General features: G+C 34.0%; 2 protein-coding genes and 1 pseudogene across 2 annotated transcripts; 1 reads left to right on the top strand and 2 right to left on the bottom strand.

Moving 5' to 3' along the window:
- Positions 1-205: 205 nt before the first annotated feature.
- LOC142555001 (large ribosomal subunit protein uL2-like) lies at positions 206-2,539 on the bottom strand. Its single transcript, XM_075665631.1, has 2 exons — positions 2,052-2,539; positions 206-784 (listed from the first exon to the last, which is right to left on the bottom strand). Exons 1-2 carry the CDS (start codon positions 2,489-2,491, stop codon positions 442-444), a joined length of 783 nt encoding a protein of 260 aa, XP_075521746.1. The 5' UTR covers positions 2,492-2,539; the 3' UTR covers positions 206-441.
- A 3,330-nt stretch (positions 2,540-5,869) lies between these two features.
- Positions 5,870-6,482, top strand: LOC142504304 (uncharacterized). The gene is made up of 2 exons (XM_075617187.1): positions 5,870-6,094; positions 6,144-6,482. Exons 1-2 carry the CDS (start codon positions 5,870-5,872, stop codon positions 6,480-6,482), a joined length of 564 nt encoding a protein of 187 aa, XP_075473302.1.
- An 8,736-nt stretch (positions 6,483-15,218) lies between these two features.
- Positions 15,219-19,514, bottom strand: LOC142555000 (TPR repeat-containing thioredoxin TTL1-like; annotated as a pseudogene).
- Between the last annotated feature and the right edge of the window lie 3,230 nt (positions 19,515-22,744).

The following is a 22,744-nucleotide window of genomic DNA, read 5'->3' as shown; positions in this document are numbered from 1 at the left end:
ATAATTTTTTTTATTTTAATTTTTAAAATTTCCAGATATGTGGTATTGTAGCATACATGAAAAAGGCAGGTTTTCGACAGAAGCACCATATGACTCACATTCCTATGGTTAGGCAGAGATCTGGTTTATTGGTTTTGTCCTAATATATATCAACACAAAGTAACAGCAACTTATTGCATAGACTTGCTCTAAGACAGCAACGATATATTGTTCATAATAACATAGTACTACTTTTTAATGGCAAAAACGATCATTGTACCCCAAATTGGAAAACAATTCAAGAAAGTACAATTGACAGAAATAAAATAATAAAAAATCAACCATGTCGCATATCCTCCAGCATGATAATTCAAATGCCATTGAATGACAAAATCTAAGTCATAAAAAACAAAACAGAAGACAGTAAAGGAAATTAAGTTCATTTTCAACTGAATGAGTAAACTAAGTCTTATCTGCTTTGGCGGCTGTAGCAGCAGCTTGACCACGCAGACGACCAGTTCTCCTTGCAGCAATAAGACCAACCTTCTGCCCAGGAGGAGCATCACGACGTACAGTACTGGCATGACCGATATGTTGGTGGTTACCACCACCATGAGGATGCTCCACAGGATTCATAGCAACACCACGGACCTTGGGCCAAGAGTTTCTCTTCACTCGAAATTTGTGATATGCATTTCCAGCCTTCAAGAGTGGTTTCTCAGTACGACCTCCTCCCGCAACCTGGCCAATCATAGCACGACAACCACTAGGCACGATTTTCTTGGCTCCTGATGGAAGCTTAATCCTGAGCAAGGAAAATGACATAAATACAGCAAATAATGGATGGCCAACATGTTTGCCCCTTCACTTAGATTATATCATGGGAATAAGCTTAAAAAAAGTACTACCTTGAATGGTGATATAATAATAATGAAACGAGATCATCATCTATCAAACCTTCTTCTAAATATCAAAAGAATGCAACCATAAGCGAGTGAGTAAGTCAGACACATGAAACTTCAAACATCCTTATACAAACAAACAAACATCATATTTAGTCAACATTATGATTGATTGAATAAGTGACATTGAGCATTTGAGTTGCACCAAGACTTGAAAGTTATGGTTAATATCATAGTTGTCAAGGGCACAAGACACACATTTTTAATTTTTAAAAAATATTTATGTTAGAATAAATATATTAAAATATGAAATAATAAAGTGACAATGTCACTCAAAACAAAAAACAATTAATAAGTTCAAGGTATCATCAGAGTATCCAAAATTGTGTTCTTCTTGATCTTCATAATTTTCTTGATCAATATAAATTTTTTCTTCCTCTTCATCAAAAATATGAAATCGATCTTTTTCTGATCTGTTCATATTTCAAAGTTGGTTGCTACGGCTTAGGTTTGGGTTTTGGCTTTTTGTTTTAAACAAGTAATTGAAAAAATTCACTAAGGCGCGCTTACGAGCACCTGGGATCGCCTTAGTGAATCGCTGTGCGTTGGATGACCCCATGCGTAGGGTCCTCGCCTGGTGGCGCGAGGGGCTCGCCTTTGGTAACTATCGTAACTACACTTCTGAGAGAAAGAGCCTCAGCTAGAATTGAGCCTAGGTGCACACCTTTTGTGCTTTTAACTATTATGTGATAGCATTAGCTCTCAACTACTGCTTTATCTCAATAAGCCTCTTTAAACAAGGCGTCCCCATATATTTCAAACATATATCCTCATCTTTAATACCATTAATGCCATAAAAGACAGCGATATTATCATATAAAATAAACTAAACGCAATCTAATAGCATAAAGTTCGCATATTTCACAACACAAATAGCATACGGTTACCCTCAGAATCAAATTAACAAACAGTTGAAATCTTAGTAAGGAAAGAATCGGGGACAAGGAGAAAATATCAATCTGTTCAAACTATACAAATTGTCATAAAATTAATCAAAACCCGTGAATTAAAATCAATACATCCAACCAAAATTACCAATCATTTGAGTCAATTAAACTTAACAGAAATAAGGAATATAAATAGAATAACAGAGATTTAGTTAAATTATACCTAGAGGTACCATTATCTGGGTTGTGAGAAATGACGACAGCATAATCCCCAGAAGCTCTGGCGAAGACGCCACGGTCACCAACGTGGTGTTCGACATTGCAGACGACAGCACCCTCGGGGATGGATCTTATCGGGAGAACATTACCTACGATGAGGTTGGCTTTCTTCCCACAATACACGAACTGTCCGGTGTACATGCCCTCGGCGGCTACGAAAAGCTCCTTCTGGTGCTTGTAGCGGAAAGGGTGGCGGAAAGTGACGCGCGCGAGGGGAGCCCCACGACCGGGGTCGTGGATGATATCGGTGATGACCCCCTTTAAGTACCCATTTCGCTCGCCAAAATCAAGGGATCGAAACCTGGCCGGTCCCTTCCGGTGGTGGGTGTGGGACTTGAACACGGATCCTGCTCCCTTACGCTGTGAACGAATCACCCGTCCCATTTTCGTGCAGCGGCGCGGGTGAATTTGTGTAGGGAATATTCAAGGGAGATTGTGCTAGGGTTTATAAAAAAGAGTCACAATGGGCCTCTATATGGGCCGGATTCCAAAAGTGGGCCAACATTTCTAACAAGTAAACATGAGGCCGAATGTAATCTGGCCTCTATTTAAGTTAGTATATGATATCGGTGATTTATACACGCATATACCAATTTGTAATTTTTTTTCTTTTACTTTTTATTTTATATATATTAAAAATAATTTATTTATTTGATTAAGTAATGTATTAAAAAATTTATTAATCAAAAACTTATAAAATTATTTTCCAGAAATATTTGCTTTTGTCATTAAAAAATTTAAATAATATAAAAATAAAAATCAACTTTTATTAAAGTCACTTGCTGAGGACAACGAGTCAAGCTCAAATTCCACAAATCATGCAGGCTATGGCAATGGTGTATGATGGCCGATAGCGAGGCGGGTCTCGTGGGACGCGATTGTTGGTGAGGTTGTTGATGATTGGCGATGAGCGAGATGGGCAGATGGCGGATGTAGACAGTGATGGGTTGCCATTTTGAGGTTTCCAGTATTTCGCTTTAATCAATTCTTTTTATTTTTTATATTTTATTTATACATAATATGTTGTGACGATGCTTCTCTGGTAGTCGTGGGGTTCTGGTTGTAACACTTAGGGGTAGATTTGGTCATTTATGTATTATTGTCGATCAATGCTAAGTTAAGGGCCTAGGTTTTATTTTTTAAGTCCAGCGGTGCTGATCTCTCTAACTCTCAGGAGTGATACCACGAAGTATTTCTGGCAGTACAAAATTCCATAACTCTCATAGTGACACTACAACGACCTTTCCAGCCGTAGTAGTTTCTTTTACTCTTGGGAGTGGCATCACAACGGCTTTTCCAGCTGTGTTGATTGTTAGGATCAGAGTATTGATTAGAAGGAGATTGAATAAACAATCTCACAACATTCTCAAAATAATTCGTTTGGGTTAACTGTTTGAATTATTTTGTGGGTTAATTAATTGTACATGGACAAGCTATCTAATAAAGGACCCAATAAAGTGATCTAATTAATTATGAGTTTTCAAAATATTAAATAAATTGGTATGGTCCACCTTATGTGTAGAAACTCGGTCCAATTAGGTCTTCTATGATAGGTTGAAGACAGCTAAGGTTATATAAGATTATGGTCCCCAAGGCACAGAGAATACAACACAGAATACATACGGCACACGTATTCTAGATCTCTCTTCTTCTCCCATCAAAGGCAAGAATAAGGTGGTCGATTCTCTGTTGTCTTGGAAGATCCATAACTTTGACACTAGATCAATCAATGGATTCTGGTACGTGTTTACTATTATTCATATTTTCTGATAATTCGACATGAATTCCTGGCATGTTGAGATATATGGATTTAATCACATGATTTATAGATTTAATATTATTGAATCTCCAACAAGTGGTATCAGAGCCACGTTCATGTTGAATTATGAGAATTTTGTTTTTTGGTGGATCTAAATAGAAAATAAGGTTTTATTCTCAGATCTGAGACAATTTTCTTGTCTATAAATTTTTTAGATCCAGATCTGACTTTTTTTTTAAATTTTCTGTATTTGAATCTGAATAAATTCATGTTCTTTGGATATAGTTTTTTCGAATTTTACATCCAAAATTCATATTAATTTTCGAAATTTAAAAAAATTGAAAATCAAAAAATTCGAATTTTTCGAATTGGATTATGGCCGCCGGATTCAGGGCGAATTGAACGTTCTCTGGCAACTTTTCGGCAGCGATTTCTTAGGCGTTTGTTTTCCATCTTCCGGCGCCCCTATAAACACCATCTATTGACCGGAAACTACCATAAAAGGCCTGAAATCGTGAATACTCGCCGCGCGATTTTCGTTTGATTTTTCGGAAAATTTGATCGATTTATGGATGATTGTTGGTCGGAGATTTCAGGGTGGTGGTCGACCGTAGTAAATCGACCCTGGTTCATGGTCGCCGTCGATTGGTTTGGCCGGAGGAGGTGGCGGCGGCTTTATGCGTTTAGGGCTAGGGTTTTTTCGAATTTGGGAATTTTTGGGGTTCGTTTAAGGCCTTGTTTGGTTATTTAACTTTTGAACCATATTTTGAAATCCAGAATTTTGATCATTTATTAAATTTTGACTTCCGCAATTCTGATTTGTGAAATTAAATTAGACCATTTCAAAATTTAATTGCATGAAATAAAATTAATATGGAATTATTCCTTATTTTATCGTCTTTTTTTATTTCGATAAAATATTTGTGGATGAATAATTATAAGGTGCAAATATTTTATTTCTTGCATATTTGGTCTCTGTGTTTTATTTGGCCCGATCAAAGTAAATTAAATTTTCTTGTGAAAATTTAAGTTAAATTAATATCTTGTATCTCAAATTTGTTTAAATTTAAATTACATATTAATAAAGTGATTTTTTGAGATATGTAGATATTGTTGAAGTTCAAAATAAATTGTGTTTCAATTTATGCGAAAAATAGTCGGCCCAAAGGAAGACTAATTTTTGGCCAAATTTCAAACACAATAGATGATTTTAAAGTGCATCTAGATCTTTGCGGAAATTAATCGGCCCAAAGGAAGATTATTTTCTGGCCAGATTTTAGATTCATTATATTTTTTTCAAGTGCATTTATATCTATGCGAAAAATAGCCGGCCCAAAGGAAGACTATTTTTTAGCCAGATTGCAGACTTAAAAAAAAATTGTGTTTATATCTATGTAGAAAATAATCGGCCCAAAAGAAGGTTATTTTTTTGGCCAGCTTATAAGCACATAATTATGTGGTCTTAAAGCGTGTCAAAAATATGCAGAAATTAATCGGCCCAAAGGAAGATTATTTTCTTGCCAGATTGTAGACACATTATATGATATTAAATTGTGTTAAATTTATGTGGAAAATGATCGGCCCAAAGGAAGGTCATTTTCTGGCCAAATTTTAGCACAATATATGGTACTAAATATGTGATAATTTCGGATTTATTCATGTATGCAATTGTCGGTCCAAAGAAAGGCATATTGTTGGCCGGATTTATTATCAATATTTAATAATCATGATGTTTGAGTGTACCACTTACAAATTGTTATTTTTGTTCAAAGACTAAATATCAATATTATGCTAGGTACATTTTTTTATGGGCCCACCACCAGCATGCTTATATCTTGTGATTTATTTAATTTAAATATATGCATTGACTATATTTTATTGTGAGTTTTTGATTCTATTTTGTTATAGCATCTTCTATATTTGCTTATCTAAACAACATTCCAGTACTTAATGGCTCAAACTTCAAGAAATGGAAAGAGCATGTTATGATAGTGCTCGGCTGCATGGATTTGGACTATGCGCTAAGGGAAGATCGTCCCGCACTTTTAACCAGTTCGGGAACTGCTGATCAAAAGGGTTCTTTGGAAAAGTGGGAGCGATCAAATCGCATGAGTCTGATGATTATGAAACATTCCATTCCAGATACTATAAGGGGTGCAATTCCTGAAGAAAATGATGCTAAAAAGTTACTTACTCAAATAGCAGATCGTTTCGCTGCAAACGAAAAGGTCGAGACAAGTACTATTCTGACTAAACTTGTCTCAATGCGGTACATAGAGAAAGGGAATAATAAGGGAGTACATAATGGAAATGTCAAATCTTGTGACTCGACTAAAAGCATTCAAGTTGGAATTGTCGGAAGACATAGTCGTGCATTTAGTCTTGATCTCTCTGCCTGCGCAATTTAATCAATTCAAAATAAGTTATAATACCCAGAAGGAAAAGTGGACTATGAATGAGCTTATTGCGCAGTGCGTTCAGGAGGAGAAGAGATTGAAACAAGATATGATTGAAAGTGCTCACTTGACATCTAACTATCAAGGTAATTGCATCAATAAGAAAAGGAAATGGAGCAATAAGGAAAGAAACTCTGGGACTTCACAGCATATGGAGTAACAGAAACAAGATAAAGTGATCACTTGTTTCTTTTGCAAAAGGACCGATGGACATGTGAAGAAGGATTGTCCCAAATACGCCAATTGACGTGCAAAGAAAGGGTTGCCTAAGGAGCCGGCTTCCAGCTGATGGTGAAAGATACATCTTATGAAAAATGACAATAAAACTATTGGTGTTTTTTTAAAAGCTTTATTTAGGACTAGTTTTTTATTTTTTGGTATTTGAATTTGAAAAACAAAATTTGATTTTAGTTTCATGTTTGGACAAATCAATTTTTTCCTTTATCCATGTGGTAATTTTCAATTTTTCGAAATTCAAATATGTTTGGTATGAGTTTCTTGATTGATAAGCTTGATAAATTGAACATCAATATTTTAAATGACATTGACATTATGCATGCATGAAATTTTGAAATTAAATGTAAATTAATTTCGTACGTTGACTTTAGTGAGAGTGAGTAAATTGAAAAGTCAACATTGAGAATAATATATTGATGTTTATGTCCACATATGTGGTAGTATAAATTTTATCAGGTGGTAATCTCATTCGGATTTATAGAGAACATTGTTTAGATATTGCGAACATCATTAGAATGTTGGGCAGATATTTAAGAAACCCGACATTGGATTGTTAATCGGGTTATACGGTACATAAAATGAACTAAGGATTTTATGCTCACACATCGGAAATCTGACATTTAGAAATAGTTGGATATTTGGAATCCGAATAAAGTTGCGGAATTTTATCACCGGTAATGATCATTGGCCTAAGAAACCATTGAGGATCAATTGTGATAATAAAGCCGCTATATTATACTTAAAGAACAACTGAAACTTGTCAAAAGTCAAAATATATTGACATGAAGTTTCCAGTTGGAAGTAAATAATTCAGAGTGGTTATGTGTCAATTGAGCATGTTATTGCAAACTCTATAATTGCGAATGCGGTTGTCATGGGTTGGCCACCCAATATTTTTTGGGTATGTGATACACATTGGTGTTGTCCATATAGTTGATATGCATGTACAGTGGGAGTTTGTATTCGGTTTGAGCATTGACTCATTTGACATGATTTAAGTTTCTGTACAGACTAAGATTTATTTGAATTACTCTGAAATAAAGTGATGCCTTTCATTGCGGTTTAGCATTTGGTTGAAAGTCTGTTATTGGACTCTTTAAGTCATTAGGAGGACCAGTTGGAAATACAGGTTTTATTCTTGGATCACATTTATGTATTTCCATGCTACACATCCATACTTGATCTATGTTATTGATTATGCTAATATTGTGATCCTTGATGAGTTTAGTGATTTTAAATGTAGTGATGACTGCTTTGGTTCGATATTTGTATAATTGATAGACCAGATTGTTAAGGAATATTTTGGTTTAGATAGCAAGAGCTCAATCCAGTTTTTTTTTTTTTTTTGCATGTACAATATCCGGATAACTTATGTGGCCCAAGTGGGAGATTGTTGGAATTATTTTGTGGGTTCACATAATTTAATTAATTGTACATGAACAAGCTATCTAATAAAGGACCCAATAAAGTGATCTAATTAATTATGGGTTTTCAAAGTATTAAATAAATTGGTATGGTCCACCTTATGTGTAGAAACCCAGCACAATTAGGTCTTCTATGATAGATTGAAGACTCCTAAGGTTATATAAGGTTATGGTCCCCAAGGCACAGAGAATACAACACAGAATACATACGGCACACGTATTCTAGATCTCTCTCCTTCTCCCATCAAAGGCAAGAATACGGTGGTCGATTCTCTGTTGTCTTGGAAGATCCATAACTCTGACGCTAGATTAATCAATAGATTCTGGTACGTGTTTACTGTTATTCATTTTTTTTTATAATTCGACATGAATTCCTGGCATGTTGTGATATATGGATTTAATCACATGATTTATAGATTTAATATTATTGAATCTCCAACATTAACTACACTGAAATTTAATTCTTATCAGTAGGGCTTTAGCAAACTAGTAGTTGGAAACTGAGCAAAAGTAGGCTCACTGAATCGATTTGAACATTATAAATGACAAAACTAAATATCAGTTAGGATAGAAAGAAGAAATAATATATAAATTCATGGATAAGTTGTTTATGGATATTCATTCATGGATAAGTTGTTTACGGATATTTAGATATTTGAACAACACGTAAGTCAACCTTTTTTTCTTTTTCGAAAGTGTTACACTGAAAGACTTTGACAATTACAAGTAATTTGCAACAACTTGCTTCAGCGGGGCTTATCACTAGCCTATAGAAAAGTCCTAGTTAACTCATCACTTGATAAATTTGATAAAAAGAGTCTTACTATAAGTTTCTGATGAGTGATGGGTGCTTGCTGGAATCAGAAGGCTTTCTGGAATTAATCAACCTAGGAGGTTCTCGGGAGTGACTAGATTCAGTCTTCTTCTGGCTCACTTTCCCATTTTTTTCAACATCACCAAATATTTTTTTTTCCAGAAAATCCATCACTATGTTTAGTTGAGAGCTCAATCCATCAATTTTTGTAGACATTTGTGATTTTACTTCATCAATAGAAGGACAACTGTAATTTGCTGCTCTGAATTTATCCACCGAGACTAGATGGAATGAAACATGATTTTTTTGTCATGAACTAAATTCTTAAATACATCCCTGATGTGTAACGTCAAAAAATCAATTCACGTAAAATGCATGCATGCAAATGATTTAAATTCTTAATAACTTAATTTAATTGATTTTAAATGCTTAAATGATACATAGTAAATGGTTGAAGATCTAATTGCATGATTACATGAAAACTGAAGATTTTATCTGTCACACCCTTTTTGTATACTTGACATAATTAATGATACTAATACTTATAATCAAAATAGGATTTGAACGATATACCTATATTGTGAAGCAATTCAAACAAATGGCATCAATTTAACGGTTTATAAAAAATTTTGGCATGATGTCCCTATATTTTGTATAAGCCAACAACCCAAGCAACAATATCTATACATACATATAATCATACTCAAACATACCTTGTATCGTTATACATATAATCATAAACATCGTGAAACCTTTTCCAAACCCTGACATAAAATTCACTACAATACATATGCGGAAGGTATACAATAAGACGTCCAAGTTCTTGTCGAGGTAAGGCACGTCACAAGCATACATTGGCGAACCGACATCCTATGCATCTTCATTACCTGATCCTGTAATACATGAGCTACATGAGTTTATAAAACTCAATAAGTTGACACTTATACGTATCAATAAGCATCAAAGAATTATACATATCAAGTCGTGATTAACAATTAATTTTTAAACCATGTCATACCATACTATATATTCATGTTCCTTTTTGTACTTGAGCCACATTAGTTGACATGTACTACTGTCACTACAAGAAATATGCCATACGACAACGGTTTTTAACCCTTTTAAAATTGTTGTTAAAGCCACTGTTGTTAAATGGTTCGCTCAAAGACAACGGTTTTTCACCGTTGTCCTAGCTACAATTTGCGACGGTTTTGAAAACCGTCGCAAATGATATTTGCAACGGAATTCATATATAAATCGTCGATATTTAGCGATTGTTTGTTACAATGTCGCTAAACTTAGCGACGATTTATTAATAACCGTCGCTAAATATAATGACGGTATTCATGTGCAAAACCGTCGCTACTTAGCAACGGTTTATACATGAATTTCGTCGCTAATATTTTAGGTAAAATAAAAAAAATTAATAATTTAATAAATCTGTGTTGTGAATTGGTACAATCGTGTAAGAGATAAAAAAATTTAAGTGTCGTGAAGTGATAAAATCGTGTAAGAGATAAAAATTTTAATTGTTTTGAAGTGGTAAAATCGTGTAAGAGATAAAAATTTTAAGTGTTGTGAAGTGGTAAAATCGTGTAAGTGAGAAAAATTTTAAGTGTTGTGAAGTGAAATGGAAGAAAATGGAGCGAATTAGCAGGTATTTATAGAGAGTGGTGGAAGAAAATGGAGGGAATTTTGGGTGGTATCGAATTTTTGAAATTAGCGACGACTTTCTTGCAACTGTCGCTAATTTTAGCGACGGTTATAGCTAAATCGTCGCTAATTTCAAATTAGCGACGGTTTTATTTGATTCTATTGCTAACGTTAGCGAAGGTTGAAATTAAACCGTCGCTAATTTCAAATTAGTGACGATTTAGCTATAACCGTCGCTAATTTCAAATTAGTGACGATTTAGCTATAACCGTCGCTAACATTAGCAACGGTTGTAGAAAAACCGTCGCTAAATATCGTTGTGTTTTATTCTAAACTCACGCTAATCGACAACCGTTGGCGATTGTCCAAAAAAACACGCTAATAGACAACGGTTTTAGTTAAAACCATTGTCGTATGTGTGTTGTTGATTTTGAAATTTCTTGTAGTGTGTGCTGGCTTTATTATATAGCTATTACTGTGTTGGACGTCAGGGGGCACTTTTGACAACCCCACGCCCCATGAACATATATTGACCAATAGGTTTTGTGGACTTAAAACCACTCATGATGTCAACAAGCTCATATATCATATAAAAATCAGTCATTTTCCTTTTCTTTCATGTTCATGTTCATGACATATTACTCATCTTCAATATTCATGAATGTCTTTCATATTTAATACATAACAATAGAATATGGTGCTATGTTTTCATCAATAAACATATTAACAGTGTACATATAGCAATAATCAATGGGAATCATTTCACATAACAATAGAATATGGCGCTATGTTTTCATCGATAAATATATTAATAGTGTACATATAGCAATAATCAATCCGAGAGGCACAGTGCATACCCGATGACCTAGAAATTCCACATATGTTAAAGAATTTTGATGATTTTATGAATTATCGTTTTTATTTATTGACTTCTAGGATGCTAAAATTTATTGAGTAAAATTTTAGACTTTATTGTTTATTTTACTTATTCTGCATGAATGATTATGGATAATATGGAATTTTGTTATTTGACTATTTATGCTAGTTTATTTATGATGAATTAATTATGCATGATTTAGAGAAAAAACTATTTTAGTAAATTAAATAAAGTTGAAGTAGAGTCGTTTCAACAAACCTTTCCAAAATGTACATGTCTTACTCTGGCCATGGATTTCTTGCACTATTAACTAATCAGATCACATATGATATCATCACTCGTAGGAAAAACGATGATCCCCCTAATACAAAGTTTCAACTCCAACGTATTTCGAAACTAGACACAATCATGCTGCATGATGACGCTCAATGGATCTGGATCAAAGTGAATGTTAGTACGTAAAGCTTATACGATGTCTCTAGTCTAAGAGCTAATGATGTACAACCATAACCGCGTGTTATTCCACTCAATAAGTGATAACCACTTGGACGGTCTGATAGAGGGTTAGTTCAGTGCACCATCAAATGATCACACATTTGAACAAATGGACATCTCTATGCTCTTACCAATGAAACACGGCGTTTACATCATATATGCTATTCTCAAGCTCAACTGACCTTTATACTTATTTAGGCAACTTATTCGACTAGGAACCTGTTTAGAGTATATGGTATAATTCTTAATGAGTTTCATGATATTACGTTGATAAGCAGACCTCATGGTACCTTTTGCATATTCAAATACTTCATCTATGCAGGTTGCATAGATATACAGATAAAGTAAATGTCATGATTGGATAGAATGTAAAATATTATTTAAATAAAGATTGCTTTTACATAAAAATCAATAAAGCCAAAGTCACAAGTTGGCTCGCTGGGTAGATACTCTAACAACGACAATCACAATATATTTTTTTAAATCTTCATCGGGCCATCTGAGATGATAAACCACATGTTATTATCTTGAAGACCAAAGTGAGTCTGCATTCTAGTCTTCCAATCATCAAAGTCTTCCTTGGAGAACATCGAGATTTTACTAAATGAGACCATTTGACTGAATAATCTTCAAAGACAAGAATTAGCCTGTTTCGATACCACTTGTTAGGATCGGAAATATATATAGAGATGGTGAATAAATTTATCTCAACAATATAACAAATATTTCGGTTGAGCTAGCAACACAAAAATATAATTCTTGTCAGCTGGTTTCTTAGTAAGTCAACAGTGAGAACTGTGCAGAAATAGACTAAACTGAAACTTTCTTGAACAAAATTACTTATCAAAACTCAGTTTAGGTTATCAAATGAGAGGTAAAGAAGGTAGATTTAAAAGTAAATTGGCACTAGTTTGTTTTTTGATGTTCGGAGACTTCAATACTCCCATGTCACCCCTTCTTCCTCACAGAATGATTGCACTAAAATACTTCGATAATTACAAGCAATTTGAAATTACCCACTTCAACTTGATTTAACAGTGCCTAACTGAAATTATTTGTAAACTTCGATCTAAATCAAAATGAGCAGCAAGACTTATTACTCTCAATTACAGAGATTTCAAAAATAAATTCTAAGCACAAATTATTTCTTAAATGATCAGATAATATCTTATTGGTGTGTGCTTGCTTTTATTAGTTTTGGTCGCAAAAAGCTTTTCCAAGAAAAATGATATATTAGTTACTTCAGAGAGTTGGAGAGCTTCAAAAGCTTGTCAAAATTATCTATTTATAGATTTTATCTACAACAATAACCTTTTAAAATCATATATTTTTTTCCAAATATAAACGTCGTTCTTGCCCTATCATCGTCTTTTCTAACATATTCTGGTAGTGCGCATGGATTCTTACATTTTGTTTGAGAATCAGTTACTGTTGGTATGGAAAACTTTATCTGATATTTCAATTGGACTCTGATTTTTAATCACTGGGTATACTTATATTCTTCAGAAAATATTTAGACTTGGGCTGACTGATCAGCTGAAATAAACTATTAATTAGGCTCTATTAGTTGTCCTTAGATTAGTTTTTCTATCATTATCTCTCTTTCACAGTCAATTTAGTTAGGTAATCAGTTGGAATTCTTTAAAAAAAAGTTTTTGTGTGGGAGTATCCATTTTTTTCCTTTAACCAAGTTAAATTAAACTTTTTAATCATCTGTTGTATCACCAGTTTTGTTAAATCACTCAAACTTAATTTTTTAACAAAGTAACTTAATTATTTTAAGCTTCACTTTTCAATTTTTTTCTGCAGGTAAAACCTTGAAACAATGTATGAAATAAAAATTAAATAAAATTGACAGCTTTTTATAAACCTTAGTTTACAAATTTCACTACCTTACTTTTCAATGTATGTACCAATACACAACATTATAATTATTAATAGGCCAATCAGATCGACCCAAATCCAACCCAACCTAACTAAGCATATTTTTTTGGATTTGATTTCAGGTCCAACCTGAAACCCAAAAAATCTCAACCCTGACCTAAAAATTCGAGTCAACTCGGATCAAGTTGACAAATCGGGTTCGTTTTGTTCACCCTTCATGTGGCAAAGTAATAGCCAAAAATAAAAGCTATCATCGGCTGCAGCCCAATTGAATCGCCAAGTGGCAGGAAATCTGCTCACACGTGTCAATTTCATAGTTCTTTTCAATGATAGGTGTGAGGACTCTTCTCTAGGGGTGCAAACGAACCGAATCGAATCGAATAATAATAAAAAATTAAGGCTCGAGTATGACTCGAATTAAATAAATTCTAGTTTGAGCTCGGTTCGAAACTCGAAAATTTCAAACATTTCTTCAGCTTGAGCTCGTCTTGAAATATTCGAATCTATTCGTGAACTATTCGAACTATTACTCGGATATCAAGGTTCGAAAACATTGGTCGAAAGCTCGAAATGTTCGAAATATATATATATATATTTATTATATAAATATATTATATTAATAAAATATCTAACTATTGAACAAAATAATTTTGGTTCGAGTTCGGCTAAATGTTCGAACATGTTCAGGTTCGATCGAGTTCGATAAGTTCAAATATAAATCAAATATTTATCAAATCAGTTCGATAAACTCGCAAACTAACTCGATTCATTTACACTTATACTCTTCTCCAAAATTAAATGAGTTTCTTTTATTATATTTCTATTAGTTGTTGGCATCAAATTTTAATAATTTTTTCAGATATTTAAACTTGCCAAGATTGTTGGAAAATAACATTTTATTATTTAAAAAATTCAAAAACTATATAGGGAAATAATAATATAGATATAGATTCGATAACTTAATGGTGTATAATATAAGATGTGCGAGATACCTCTACTCTCAAAACCTTTTTAACAAACATGCATATAAAACCAAAAATTTGATTTACAATTTTTAAATTTATGATATTTTATAGTAATTTTATACAAGGAGTGATGAACTCATTTATATTTTTTAAAAAAAAAAACAACAAAAATTTTTGCATTACAGTGTTGTATATCAGTGAATGTTATATCATAATTTTTTCAATATTAAACAATACAAGGACTTATGAAGAATGAGAATTTTTTCTATCATGACATCAAATTTAAATGGCTTTTTTTACATTCATTTGCTCTATTTTTATGTACATTTACCTCATTTATCAAGTGTAAAAATTATAATTTGTCAAAATAAATAAATTCCAAATACATAGAATATAACCCAAATTTAAACTCTAGAACTCACCCCTCTTTTTCGGGTATCACGTCGAACGGGCAATTGGATTAGGCTTGTGCCTTGGCAAGTAGTAACATAATGGGAGCACATATAATTTTAGCAACAAATGAATTAACCTCAAAATTTATAAACAAATATTATTTCTTTGTTGCAAGTCAAACTTTACTCCAATGCATATACCACCACCAGACATCCACCTCCATCAATGAACTTCCAATGTATTGATTGAATAAATCACCATACGTATATATATATATATATCTATACATGCGTGTATCATATTCTAACGTTGGATTAGCCAGCAAATATCTCCGCCTCTATAGATCGCTATTCGTTTCTTGAAAGATGATGCGCCGGGAGAGGGAGTAGCCGGTCAAGTTGAACCTCATATGAAGCAAGGTCCAAAATGGACTACGGTGTAAAAGGGTAGACAGGAGCAACGGAAGAATGAATCATGAATGAGTTAATTGGTGAAGAAGAGCAAAAGAGCTAGCCTATGTAGGTCTGGTTATAGTGTTGTAGCTCGAAGAATTGTTACAAGTAACTTCATATACAAGGGTGGGCGATTTTGCAGCCATGTGGTATATCCATGATCTAAGTACTATAATGTCTCACCGATGACTCCAAAACCTCGGTACTAGGAGATACCATTTCCTTAACTCGATTGCTGTTTCTGTATATCTTGAATGTTGGTACTATTCTAACGTTTTCGGCATGAGCAATGGCAGGGCTCTTTTCAATATCCACCTTTGAATCAAATATAAAAATAGATTTTTAAAGAAACTGATTGATGATACAATGTAAGAGATATTGAATTAATAAAACAATCAAGTCAAAAGCATGAATCCACAACACTTCATACTTCTGGTATTGAAACAGATAATCAAGAGCATTTCTACAGCGAAACATAAAATATGTAACAATGCAACTCAAATTTTTTATATGTTACATAAACCAAGACTATCTCGCTATATCGAAAGACAAATGATCGTAAATGGTAACGATGCAAATCAGATTGTTAAAACCTTAAATTACCAACTGTTGTATATAGATCATTGTGTCACATATGAAAATTTAGATTGTTGTACTATATAAGCACACATACATGACAATAAGGACAATTATTGCTTTCCCACAATAAATTCAGTCGGATGACCTGCAAATTTCAAAACCAAACCCAAAAGAAAAAGAAAGCCGAAGGTCGTTACCTTGAGAAAATTGATAGTTTGAAACTGGCAGCATAATGTATCCAAGAATGGAGATATCTGCTTGCATTGCAGGTTTGAACGAGCTTCGAAATGGACAACAGATGCACCTGAAACAATTTTTTTCTTATGATGATCATTAACTCATTGTGAGTTTATGAAAATATGAATCAACACACTTACACTATGAAGAAATTGCAGCTCGGAACTGCTCTAAACCCGAAACTTGCTCTACTTCCCCACCAAATTTCATGTTATGAACGTCTTCTCCCTGTGAAATCTTCAAAGCAATTTGGGCATGAAATAGAGATTCAGCAACCTCCTTGTCATCCGGGAGTTCCTTTCTCAACACCTCGTAATCTTTTATAGCTTCCTTCCAATTTCCCAACTATAGTAATAATAAAGCCAATTAAAAATAAATAATCTATTTCCAACAATTTTGGATTTGTAAGGGGCACCCATTTGGTGCAATTTTACAAATTAAGAAAGGTTTTTGAGGTGGAATCCGTACCTTGCCATTTGAAGCGGCCTTTCGAAGAACAGCTTTGACATAATGAGGCTGGAAACGGAGAGCTTTGTTACAATCATCCACCGAATTTTCCCACTGCCCAAGCTTAAACCAACAAGCTGCTCTGTTGCAGTAAAGAACGGCATTCGACGGAACAAGCCTGATTCCTTCCCCATAAGCTGAACTGGCTTCAGTAAACCTTTCCGATTTGAATAGATCATTTCCACGAGCTCGAGCTCTGCCCACCAATCTTATATTTTTAAGTAGAAGCGAAATTTCAAAATTACGAGGGTCGATCTCCCCAGCTTTTTCAATGGTCATAAGTGCAACATCAAACCTGCAAAGATTCATCATTCATCACATATTCAAGACCCCAATTTGTTCGGCCTCTCACACTCACCTCCTCTTCCCTCAAAATTCGTATAGTTTACCTACTTATTTGTTTAGAAATATCCTTCTTCTTTAATAGCTTTAAATTTTCTATTTAATCATTATATCCCATTTGAAATCAACAATTCAAAAGGCAATCACTACAAAATCACACAATTTTTCAACCAGTAATTAATTTAATTTACTTTTCACTCAATTATCATATGATATCAATTTCTTACATACCCAATCACATTTTAAAAGTAATTAAATCCACATACTCAGATCTTGTGAGTTAATAAGTTGATAACCAAGTTAAACATCACCGATGTTTCTAAACTCACCTTCCCCTGGCCAACTCAATTTGTGCACCAACAATCAAAAAACATCCCGAAAATCTTTGAATGCAATTGGGGACTGGTGGAGGGTTCAAACGAAGGGATTTTTGGCATGGCAATGATAGCGTCTTCTAGTTTGTTGAGCTTCAAGTAAACTTCTGCCCTACAGGCAAAAAGCTATAAATTCAAATTCAACCAGTTCAGAATCGGAAAATCGGCGTGCTTCATAATTACTGGTCGAAAAGTTATAAGAAGACAAGAAAGATGGAAAGAAAGAGGACCTGAGGTGCAGCATCAACTCCAGAAGCTATGATAGCATCAGCTTCCCTCAATGTACTTATCCAATCGCCAACTTTTCGGGAATCTGCACACCTGCTTAGATGTTTCTCCACCGATTGCAACATCTGCATTTCAATGGGGTCTGACTGATTTCCTGGAAAAGATATGTTCTTCTTGGCATTCTCAACCTGTCCTAAACTTTTTGCATTCAAGGAATTAGACTGATCATGGAGTAATTGGGGTAAAGTACAAATGAAAAATGAGACAAAACCTATTTATTAACATGAGATTTCCGCAAATAACCGTTCAATAAGAATGAAAAAAATGCCACCATGTACATTATACATGACATTTCACAAGATAGAATCCTCCTTGACCAAATTAAAATAACTAGCAAAAAGAATCCGAAGTTAGTATAGACTGTGTAGTCAGATTATTTGAGTTTAGAAAGCATCCAAACCACATAAATCGACAAGGGCCTCCGTCCTGTAACCGCAATTGAAACCACGAACAAAAAGGAACCCCACAAAAAGCATTCCAATAAGATCATCAAGAACAGATGTTAAACAAAATGTAAAGAGAGGGCTTATAATCACAACATTATTAAAAAAATTAAACGAAACAGTAAAACACAGATAAAGAAATCCAACCTGAACCAGTTCGGGCTGAAATAAACAAAAACCATTTACGAATTACGACTGAATGACAAAAAAAATTCAGCGATTCAGGTAGGCATCACAGAATTACAAAAACACAAACGTTACAACTAAGGGAACAGCAAAAGCTACCAAAATCCCAATACATACGAATTTCGATAATCTCGTTAAAGATTCAATCTTTTATAACATTCTCACCGAAGCAGCAAAGATCCTAAGCGTTGGTGCGGCCTTGCGTATCCCCGATCCAACTTAATGGCCTCCTCACATTCCTTCACCGCATCAGGCAACCGCCGCAGCCCTATCAAAGCAGCTGCTCGATTGCAATGATATGCAGCATTTCCGGGAGATATTGCAATGGCCTTCTCATAAAGAGTCAAAGCCTTTTCAAAGTGACCTTTCTTGTAACTATCATTTCCCATTCTCTTGAAATCATCCGGATCAACACCACTACATGATCCCATTTTCCTCTCCGATTCTCCGCCAACCGTTACACCTCTGGAGTACTTAGCAGCCCCGGCATCGGCCGGTTTAGTCGCTCCATGGCCACGCACTATACTTCCATGTCCGTAATTCCCCGAACCAGACCCCAAAGTATCAGACTTGGTAGCTCGGCTCGCCATGCCGGTTCTCACGATCCGGCCAGAGAGGCAAATGTTCCCCGTTGGAAGCACAGTCGGGGGCCGGCGAGCAGACGGACCCCATTCCGCTTGAAGTTAGCTGTTGGGACCCACAAGAGTCGGAACGGGAACGCCCGGGCTTGAAGGTTCGGGTCGCCGTCGGGGAACTCTCTGCCGAAAGCTCCCCCGAGTGGCTGTTGGGATTTGAAACTGACTTCCTGGGGACATTCGGGTTGAATCCAAAAGCGCTCCGTCCCGAAACCGATCCACATGAACTGGAACTGCTACTGGTGGTGGCAGCGGCCGAGCCAGGTTCGAGCCCTCAGAGGCGAAACCGGAGAAACCAGATCGAGCTCCCGGAAGTCCGTCTTAGGGCATCTCCAACCCAAGCAGCAAAATGGCGTGAAGCTTCTCCAGCGCAGCTCCATTCTTCTCTGCGCCACATTTGGCGCATAGCGCAGAGTTCTTTTCTTATTTTTTTTTAATTTTTTTTTTGTTTTTTAATTATAAATATTTATATTAAAAATTATAAATATTTTTTATATAATAATATTATTATTATATTAATTTATAGTTAGATAATATCTATTAAATATAAAATTATAAAAATTAAAATATTTAATTATATAAATTATATAAAATATTAATTATATTTAAACATCTAACACACAAATTTATTGAATAATATTTAAACATTCAAGTACACAATTAAAATAAAAATACGAATTCGAATTCAGATAATTTAAATGGAAATACAATAAAGGATAAACAAACTAACTCATCAATAATTTGGAAAATCGGATCCGGATCCAGATCCTGATCCACCAAAATCACCAAAATATATTTAAAAAATATATATTTAATAATTTATAAAAAAATAAAATAAATAAAATAAAAAAGAATATTCCGAGAATATTCTTTTTTAGAGTAGGATTTGAAGTAGATGGGTTGGAGATGAACATTGTATTTGGTGCAGAAACTGCACTATTTTAGAGTAGAGTTGCTTTAAAACAAAATTTTGGTTTGGAGATGATTTTATTGCGCCAGGGCTTCTCCAATCCCTTTCCCTGTGCGCCATATTAACGCCATATTAATATGGCGCAGAGGGAACCCTGCGCCTTAATTTTTTTTTATTTATGTTTTTTTTTGTTTTTTTTAAATTATAAATATTTATATTACAAATTTTATATATTATTTATATAATAATATGATATTATTATTATATTAATTTAATAATTATATATATTTAATTTATTCTAACACACAAATTTATTTATTAATATTTAAACATTAAGTACATCGTTAAAACAAAAATACCAATTCAAATTTAGATAATTTAAATACAAATATAATAAAAGATAAATAAACTAAATCATCAATAATTTAAAAAATCGGATCCGAATCCAAATCTCCAAAATCACCAAAATATTTTCCAAATGTAATATTATCGCAACTATTAAAAATATAATATTAAATATATCGAATATAAAATATAATTAAAATTATATCACTACATTTAAAAAATATACATTTAATAACTAATAAAAAAATTAAATAAATAACATAAAAAGAATATTTCAGATTAAGATTTGAAGTAGATGGGTTGGAGATGAATATTGTATTTGGTGCAGAAATTATACTATTTAAAAAAAAGTTGCTTTAAAATACAGTTTTGAGTTTAACATGTCATAACCCAATGTATTTCTCATCCTATCCGACAGAGTCTCCAATCCTTGCTCCGACATAGATTTCCCCGAACGCAACATTTTCATCAGCAGCATTCAATCCACACTCCAAATACAAAAAAAATGCTCACAAACAGAACAAGAAATGGAGATACAAAAACAACCCAAAAGAAAAGAAAGAAGAAAAAGAGACGGGGATCTCGTGAACCCAAAAGGAAGAAGCAAAGAATGAATGTGAATGCAGAGAAGAAAGAAAGACTCAGATTAATGGAGGAGAGAGATGTATGTGGAAGTTTGACTCACAGAGTAAGATAAGAGAGGAGAGGGGAAGAGAAGAAAACTCTCTTTATATCCTTTTTCTTTGCTTTGATTTACACTTTCTGCTTCACGCGTCAGCCCCAGAGACATGGCGCACGGAATAGCAATGGGCCAAGTTTACTACGTCTTGAGATCAGAGATGACAATGGGTGGAGTCAAAATCCAACTTTGTGTTAAACTTGTTTGATCTCGGTTTTCTCGTGTCCAAAACGTAGCGAAGTTTAAAATTTTTATTTTATTTTGATAATCAAAATATATATGTCTCATATGATTTTATGAATAAACATTCATATGAAGTTTAGTAATATACCTTTAGTGAATTAATTCACTTTACTCCAACTAATCCCGTATAAGTAGATATAGCTCTTGATGAATTCCCTACGAACTTTCTTCAAGAACTCTTTTCTTTATTCTTCGAATCAGGTCCACGATTAGAAGATTTGTTCCTATTCCAAATAGCACTAGAATATTTGGAAGAAGTTTCAACGTAGGAGATCAAATTGAGAGGCGGCTCAAGACCTTGAATAAAATTCAAGTTGGCCGAAAATTCTTTGAGAGGAGAGGGAGGATTTTCGAAAATACCAAGTGTTATGGAGGCTAGGGTTAAGTCTCCTACTTAAATAAAACCTGCATGACCTAATTACCATAATATAATAATTGGGCATATTCAATTAACATTAATGAGCTTGATTAATTAATTGGACTAGTCCAACTAGTTTAACTAATTAATCAAAGTCAATTAAAACTTTAATTATTTAGTATGTTGAACTTGTACTCTTACAAGCTCATTAAACACATTTCCCACAAGATTTAATTTAATATTTAATAAACCCAACTTTTGAGTTTAAAAAATTAAATTCTCAAATTTTATAAATTCAACTCCTTGAATTATTCTCTCCAAATTTTATAAATTCATAAATTCAACTTCTTGAATTTACTATCTTATAAATTCAGCTCCTTGAATTTATTTTCTCAAAATTTAATTATCATAAATTCAACTCCTTGAATTTACTATATCATAATATAAATTCAACTCCTTGAATTTATTCTCCCAACGAGAACAAATGGTCCAGTGCTTGTGTGACCCTCAATGGTTCAGGGATACAGCTAGCCGTGGGTTCATAACTCTTTGTGATTCGGGACATAATCCTTTATTCGGGCTTATCCTAATTTTCCCCATTTTATGCATCAACAATTGATCATGAAAATGTCAAAAATCATATTTCTGATAAAATCCATCGAATCATGGTAAGAGCGTCTAGTAGCATTGCCCCATGATTCCCTAGGTATCACTGATAGTGCCTGCAAGAACCAGTCGATTATGATTAACGTACAGTACAGTCCCTTCATCTCATATATCCCGATCGAATCTGCAACCATTGGTTCATCGAGGGTTGCATAATAATTCGATAACTATGTGATACATATAAATAGTGGCATCGCATGTACCATTGGAGAAATTCTTCTCCAATGTTCATCTCATACTCTGGCCAGAGATTCCACGCACAATTATTTCATCAGATCACATAGGATATCCACTGTAATGCCCAAGATTTTATACCGTGTTAAATTACGATTATTAATTTTTAATCGAGACGATTATGAAAGAGCTAACCGAGACACGAAATGAGATCGCGTGTGAAAATTGATGAGCGAGGACAGTAGCATTGGCGCACATGCGC

This window comes from Primulina tabacum, chromosome 9, assembly GCF_025594145.1.
Source record: "Primulina tabacum isolate GXHZ01 chromosome 9, ASM2559414v2, whole genome shotgun sequence".
Lineage (NCBI taxonomy): Eukaryota > Viridiplantae > Streptophyta > Magnoliopsida > Lamiales > Gesneriaceae > Primulina > Primulina tabacum.
Note: the sequence above shows the minus strand (reverse complement) of the source record. Positions and strands in the feature narration are given on the sequence as shown.